At 30.3% G+C, this 8597-nt stretch overlaps 1 protein-coding gene across 1 annotated transcript; it reads right to left on the reverse strand.

The window, feature by feature from the left end:
* Positions 1 to 6629: 6629 nt before the first annotated feature.
* LOC111921697 (non-specific lipid transfer protein GPI-anchored 5) lies at positions 6630 to 7604 on the reverse strand. Its single transcript, XM_023917283.2, has 3 exons — positions 7262 to 7604; positions 6938 to 6985; positions 6630 to 6822 (listed from the first exon to the last, which is right to left on the reverse strand). The coding sequence occupies exons 1-3, from the start codon at positions 7581 to 7583 to the stop codon at positions 6695 to 6697; spliced, it is 498 nt and encodes a 165-aa protein (XP_023773051.1). The 5' UTR covers positions 7584 to 7604; the 3' UTR covers positions 6630 to 6694.
* Positions 7605 to 8597: the final 993 nt, after the last annotated feature.

An 8597-nucleotide genomic window follows, 5' to 3' on the forward strand; every position in this document is an offset into this window, starting at 1 on the left:
CATTCATATTCATATACAATTCACCGTGTTTAAATCGTTTCTATAAGTAGAAAGAAAATCACTAACTTTCATCAATTATCAACATAAGTTATAGGTTTTGGTTGCAATCCAAGGGGAAAATATGATGTTTGACATCAATTATCAACATAAGTTATCAACATAAGTTCAGATCCTACCAAACAGCCCCTAAGTTTGACAAATATGATGTTTTGAAGTTTAATAAGAGTATATATAAAATTCTCAGTTAAATTTTTCTGATTTGTTTTGGTTTTAAGTTAACGGAAAATTTGAATTATTATTAATGCTATATATCTTTTTGTTGTATACTAGAGTTTATTATTTGTATAAAAATGGTAAAAAAAAGTAGACAAAACTGCAAAACTGGTCCCTATGGTATGCATTTTTTCTGAGGTTTAGTAAAAACAACGATTTTTTGGTTTCATGGTCCTTTTGAGTTAGTTTCGTTGCGGATTTTGTCCCTCCGAATATTGAAATGACCATTATGCCCTTCTTGAATTTATTTTCCATTTTCTTAATTTTTTTAATAAGTATTAAATCTTTTAAGAAAATGGAAACCAAATACAAGAAGGGCATAACAGTCATTTCAATATTCGGAGGGACCAAATATGCATCTAAACTAGATCAAAAGGACTACAAAACCAAAAAATCGGGGGTTTGACTATATAAACCTAAAAAAAATACATACCACAAGAATTAGTTTTGCAGTTTTGTCAGAAAAGTATAGGGAAATCTCCAGAAAAGTCCTAAAATTTTAGTTTGATTTATGAAAAAGTCTCAAACTAAATTTTATTTACAGAAAAGCACAGAATACTTGTTATAATTTCGAAAAAACCCTTTACGGCCAGTTTCGCAGATTTTGCTGGTATTATGTCCTTTTTTTGTTAGTTTGCTCAAAATATTGGGACTTTTCCAAAATTACATAATAACTAAAATATTGAGACTTTTTTGAAAATTACCATGAAATTAATGGATATTATTATTAACAAATCATTTATAAACATAAAAAATATTTTTATTATAAAAAAAGAAAGTATATTTGTTGCTAATTTCTAGGAATAAATTGGTGGTCTAAGTACTCTATTGTTTCCTGACCACTCAAACTGTCTACGTTCTTCATATGCATTGTTGTGGGTATGATGGTGAGATAAACTTAGTTAACATTCCTCTAATATTGGTGTTCCTCTTATGCTGTTTAACCTAACTACCAACCAACATTCATACCTTACATGTTAACAACCATCGGCTAACACACTCTATAAAATGTGAAAAGTGAATCGTGAATGATAATTTATATGGAAACAAGTGAAGGGTTATTATCTATTTAAATTGTCATTCAAAGTTTATTTTTCACTCTTGATAGATGTGTGTAATTTTATGGTTGTTACCGGGTAATGTTTGGAGGTTAGGTGGTAATTAGGTTAAAAAACATAATGAAAGATCTATATGTTGGTTAATTATGGGACCACTTCATAAATATGTACAATATATTATGAAATCAATTTATTATGGTAAGAATATAAATTGTTGATGGACCGATTTATAGAATATTTACTTACCATGTGGGTTGAGTTCCCGGTTTGACTCAAGATCCTCAAGATCCCTTCCATCTCTCACATTAGGGTTTATATCCATCTATAAATACATGTGATGAGGAGCAAATGAAAACACACGAAAATACACTAAAAAATTCATATGGTTCATTGCTGGGGGATTTTAGAGAGAGCTATTGAGATCAACTGGAAAGCTCTTCCTAGTCTCTAGATCCGAAAATCTCAATGGAACAAGGTATGTAATCATTCTTTCATGTTTAAGTTTTCTTTTAATTAGATTCGAGATTAAAGATCTTCATATTATGCTTCCGCGTTTATGTTTTGGTTACAAAAATAACCAACAATTGGTATCAGAGCCTACTTGAATCTATTACTAGAAAGTTTTGTTTTGATTTGTTGAAGATCACTTAAATCTGCGAGTTTCAAAAGGTTTAATAGAAACTTTTGGATGTGATATGTAATTCTGATCTTCGTAACATACCTGTTGTTTCTAGCTGTTGATGAAAAGACTGCATTAATTTATTTTCTTTGTTTCCATTGTGTTTTAAGTGTGTGTATTTTGAATGAGACGTGAGACCCATTATTTTCTTTATGACCATTTAATTAAAAAGGCTTATTTGAATATCTTGCAAATCAAAAAGAAAAGTGAAAGATTTATAAACTTTGTCCATTTTTTTCTCTGTCGACGGAGATGTACATGGTATGTGTATATTCATGAGAATTTTTTTTTTCTCTTCTTGAGTTTGATCTCTCAAAGACGTTTTAGATGGTCAAACTAAGGTATGCTTTTATGAGGTTGTTCAGCCGATTGGTCATGAATGGTTGTTAGCAATTTTATGATAAGTTTAATTAACCATGATATTTAACGGAAATAATGTTTCTTAAATAAAAAGTTAATTAGTCATGGATTTTATTTTTATTATTATTATCATTATTAGTTTGTACATTTGGATATGTTTAATTTGCTATTCGGCCTAAAAGAAACTGTGTAAATCAATTTTATCATATTTCAATGCAAGGAATTTTCTTTTTGGTTCCAATATACGTATAAATTGGAAATTTGGAGATTAATTTAATTGGAATTTTGGAGATTGATTTAGATTGTCAGTTTATTGTTGATAATGTTTTTCATTATATTATCAAATTTTGGTTTCATGAAAACATGTGATAGCATTTATGGAAATTTATAAACGTAATTTTGGTTATTGATAAATTTCATTTATGACATATTATTTATTTTAAGGGTAAATTAATTGACATAATATATCGCCAAAGCGATCTCTTTTGTGAAAATTAATTTACAAAGAACTTAAATTTTATGGTTTGTATTTATTACTGCGGATATTAATCGACCCAAAGGTATGTTAATATTTGGCCGGATAAATACATGTTTGATGATAAATATACGATGATTTTTTAGGTTACATGTTATTAATAAGTCAATCCAAAGAGAGATTTATTAATTGACATTATATATTGTCAATTCTTATTATCAAAATTTATAGTTTATGTGTTTATTAATGCGGATATTAGCCGACCCAAATGTAGACTGATATTTGGCCGAATAAACATATATGTGGTGATAAACATGTGACGATTTTTTGGTTCCATGTGATTAATAAGTCAATCCAAAGAAGGTCTTGTTAATTGACATGATTTATTGTCAACGTTTATCTCTAAAATAAGGATATCTCTTGCAAGTTAGTATTACTGTCCAAAGACTTGATATTAATGTTGTGTTGATACCTTGTAAAAATGTCATAAATTGAAATTATTGATTACGGTTTATGGATTAATGAGCATAAAAGTAGATTTATCTATATTCTCAAAACAGAAATTTGAATTATGGTATTGTACCTGTTAACATTGATCACACTTATGATTCTTACTCAATGAGATTAACTTTAAGGAATGCAATGAGGACATTATGTTAGTTCTCAATTGCGTGGATATTGACTATTTATTTTGGATAGAGCAACATTCTTTGAGGATGTTGAGTTTGGGGGAGAAACAAGGTTAAAACATTGTCCTTAAGGAGGAATCAATCTTGATTCCTATTATTGCTTTTGATAGTATGCAAATTATGAATCAGTGATCGACAATGTTTTTCAATCTCCTATTTGAATACACAAACTCAACAACCTCAACTTTGGATATCCTATGTGTGGTACCACATTTATCATCAATTTATTATCTCTTTTGGTTTTGGGGTAAATACAGTAAATGATATTGTGTATCACATATTAAGTGGGAGTAAATTTATCTTTCTGGTTTTGGGTCAATATCTATACAACCTAAGTTTGGATCATAAGAAAGTAGCCAAATGAATTTTGAGATATCTATATATAACAAAAGGCTATATGCTCAACTATAGGAAATCAGATGTTTTGGAGATCATTTTTATTAAAAATCTGATTTTATTAGATGCCAAAATGGTTACCGATCCATATCGGGATACTTTTACATTTTAGCATGATGAGCCACTTCATGGAATAGACTTCAGTAGCTTCTTCCATAATGGCAGCATAATTTGTAGCATGGAATATGGTTGTGAAAATTTGTCACGAGGCTACACATTATTGGTATTGAAAGACCACTAAAGTTGTGATAATAAGTCAACAATGTTATATTCCAACAACATAAGTTCTATTAAGTCAAAGCATATTGACATCAAGTTTCCTTCTGTTAACACAATAGTGCAGAATGGAAATATATATAGCACATATGAACAAACTCCATGAAAGCGGATCCGCTGATGCGGGCCCTAGTGTGGAGGATCGGGCCCTTGCGTTCCTAGAGGCCCACGATCGTGTGACTAAAGGGGCTTCACGAAAATGGCCATAACTTTGGCTACGAATCTCCGTTTTGGGCCTACGACCAGTCAAATCGAAGCTTGGAGCAAGGAGCACGTCTAGATAAGTTCCCGAAGGGGACTTACCCATTTTTGAGTCCATAAATCGCTTTCTAAAAGGAGTTATGAGCAGTTTTTGTTATTTTTCCTTAATTTTTGGGTTTTGTTTTTGGGTTTGTATTTGGCCCATGGACTTTTAGGGTTTCATTTTAATTTCTGCTTCTTATTTAACTGTTTTTGATGTAATTTGGATGGTCAATCATCAATTTTATGAACTTTCGATTTTCTCCCAAATTCTGTGTGTTAACCCAGATTTTGAAGCCAATCCCACGGTATTCGTAGAATCAACGTGGTTTTGAAGAGATTGTCCTGGCTATTCTTTTAGAATCAACAGGTTCATTCTTGGTTATCTTTGTGTTGTTTTTTTGCGCTGCATCATCCGCTCATAAAGGGATTACCTCCTTAGGTCTTTCATGAGCATACTACACACGTTGGTGTGATATTTGGTTTTAGTGGGAGTTTTATGGTGCTTTATGTTTTGTTTAAGATCAATTATGTTTTTCTGTACAAAATTAAGAATTCAGTTAACTCCATTATTAGTTGCACTTATTTAAAGTTTGATCTCACTTCAAGTTAAAAAGGAACTCGTTGGAAATCTATTTAGATTTTAAAACCACACTTCATGTTTAATCTATGTCGTTAGTTATATATGTATATGTGACCATTGATAGGTTTAGTTATGTAAATTGTAACGAATGCCGCTTTGATCCTATACTATTATGATTAGTGGACGAGATTGTTTAAGGGTACCAATATTATAATAACATTCATTAAAGCGCTTATACAGTTATACGTACATTTATATATTCGTGGTCCAGTGGGAGATTGTTGGTTAATTATGGGACCACTTCATAAATATGTACGATATATTATGAAATCAATTTATTATGGTAAGAATATAAATTGTTGATGGACCGATTTATAGAATATTTACTTACCATGTGGGTTGAGTTCCCGGTTTGACTCAAGATCCTCAAGATCCCTTCCATCTCTCACATTAGGGTTTATATTCATCTATAAATACATGTGATGAGGAGCAAATCAAAACACACGAAAATACACTAAAAAATTCGTATGGTTCATTGCTGGGGGATTTTAGAGAGAGCTTTTGAGATCAACTGGAAAGCTCTTCCTAGTCTCTAGATCCGAAAATCTCAATGGAACAAGGTATGTAATCATTCTTTCATGTTTAAGTTTTCTTTTAATTAGATTCGAGATTAAAGATCTTCATATTATGCTTCTGCGTTTATGTTTTGGATACAAAAATAACCAACACTATATGTTCGTGTAATGATATTTTTTGATAACACGTGATCATATAGCATCATGCTTAATAGCAAGTAGACACTTATTGATTGTGTATTAATAAATATTATCAACTCTTTTATTGGTCACGCCTAACAGAGTACTTCTCACTATGACACCCACAACTATACATAGGAAGAACATAGAGACTTTGAAGTGGTCAACAAACAATAGAGAAATACATAGTCGACCATTCTATTCCTAGAAATTAGCAACAAATGTATTTCCTTTGTTTACAATAAAAAAAAAATTATGTTTATAAATGATTTGTTAATAATAATATCCATTAATTCCATAGTAATTTTCAAAAAAGTCCCAATATTTTGGTTATCGGGTAATTTTCAGAAAAATCCTAATATTTTGAGCAAACTAATGAAAAATGACATAATACCGGCCAAAAAGGGTTTTTTCGAAGTTTTAGCCGGTATTCTGTGATTTTCTGTAAACAGAAAATAATTCGGGACTTTTTCATAAATTAAACTAAAATTTTAGGACTTTTCTAGAGATTTTTCAAAAATATAAATATAGTATGAAAGATTTAGTGGAAAATGGAGTAGGGAATGATTTCATGCTCATGTAGCACAAAAATTAAAGAAAATAGGGAATGAGAGGTACGGTATAACATAAACCGACAGAAACATATATATATATATATATATATATATATATATATATATATATATATATATATATATATATATATATATATATATATATATATATATATATATATATATATATATATATATATATATATATATATATATATATATATATATATATATATATATATATATATATATATATAGTACAACTACAAGTGACTTACATGATTATTTTGATAATAAACGTTACAAATACACATACCACACACAATAAAATAGATGACTATAAAATTCAAAAGCAATTAAGCCACAGGGTACGAAAAATATGCAGCCATGAAGAACAAAACAAAAGTTACAAAAAGTGGTAGATTTTTCATAGCTTCATTGGATGTGCCTGCACTTGTTCCTGGAGTCGTCTTTGATCCGCTACCTGAAGTATTCATGTCAGAGCATAAGAAAATACAATGTTTTTAATTATGACTAAAAAAGGATAACAATTGGTGTTAGAAAGATAGTATATGTATATGAGTTGTTGAATGATTTACCTGAAGGAGTATTTGATGGCGTAGAACTTGTGGGTCCACTAGCACCGTCTAATACAAATAGTTAAGTTACATAACGCAATCTTTAATATGTTAAAATTAAAAATGAGTTATATATATATATATATATATATATATATATATATATATATATATATATATATATATATATATATATATATATATATATATATATATATATATATATATATATATATATAGTTTAATTTTATGTCAAATGAAAACTACTAATTGTTGTTTGTACCTAAAAATTAAGGGATGAGAGAGGTTGAAGATGAGAAAGTATGACATACTATACGTACGTACCATTACACCGGCTAACAGGAGGAGTCTGGATATTGCAAGCAGCAGGTAGTGCTAGAGCCAAAGTTTGGTTGATGTTCAAACCCGATGGTGAGCCAGCACCATTGCCGGTGAACGGGCAAAGGCATTGTGGCTGTGACTGAACCACGTTGGCTAACTGAGAGCAACAAGACGATGATGGAGTTGATGAATTTCCAGAGACATAGTTAAGACATGGGCTCAAGCTCACTAGTGCAGTGGTGCACCCTGATTGAGCCATGGCTACACCACATAGCATAACCACGGCTAGACCAAATGCTTCAAAGTCAAACCGGTTTGAAGCCATTGGTTTTGGGAGATTTGATTCAAAGAGTTTCGGAAGGGAATTTATATGATATTTAGGAAACTAGAAAATTGAAAATAAATACGCTAGCTTGTGAGGGACTTTGGTGGCCTACTTTTCTTATTTACAAATAAATACGTGTAGTTTACGATTATTTATTTGTTTCAAAGCTTAAATTCAAATTAAAAATACTGTAGGCGGTCTTAAAGAAGTTTTTATCCAATGAACTAAGTGCAAGTAGCTAGATAATATCTGTATTAATTTTTTCAACGAGAAATCCTTTTAATATGTTGTTTTTAGACAAAACTTACAAAATTAGTCCTTGTTATTTGTTATTTTTTGTGGTTTGTGTCTCTACAGTTATCAAATTGATAAAACTGTAAAAATGGTCCCTATAATTTGTTATTTATATGGTTTGACCCCCTAAAGTTTCAAACTCAGAATTTTAGTCATTTACAATATTTTTCATTGCGTATTTTGCCCTTTGAAAAATGAAATAACTATTATATCTTTAATATATCTATTATACATTTTTCTTTCATTTTATAGAAAAGGGCTAGATACATCAAATAATGTCTTCTTCATTAATTTGATTTTGAAGATCTTTAATATTAGAATTAATTGGTTTTCAAAAAAACAAATACAAATTCCATACATATTAATCGATATGTGTATCTTATGTCACATAGGGTTAGCATGTCTAGCACAAAAAGATACGGAGTGGTAATTGTTAATTTAATAGATATGATTTTGGAGGGAAACAAAATAAAAAAAAGGGAAAACAATAGCTAAGAACCAACAAGAAGCCACCAATCCACCCTCTCTATCGTCTCTCCTCTCGCTACGTTCGTAGCAACCTTCCCTTGGCGAGTCCCCTAGCGAGAACTAGGGGGCCGTGTTCCTTGTCCAAACGAACCCCTTAGCGAGTCCACTCCTAGTAGCTTTATAGTGTTAAAAGTGAAATGACATTGGAATATTATTTGAGGATGAAATGACAAAAATAACTAATTAAGAGAT

The sequence above is a fragment of the Lactuca sativa genome, chromosome 9, assembly GCF_002870075.4.
Source record: "Lactuca sativa cultivar Salinas chromosome 9, Lsat_Salinas_v11, whole genome shotgun sequence".
NCBI classification, from domain to species: Eukaryota; Viridiplantae; Streptophyta; class Magnoliopsida; order Asterales; family Asteraceae; genus Lactuca; species Lactuca sativa.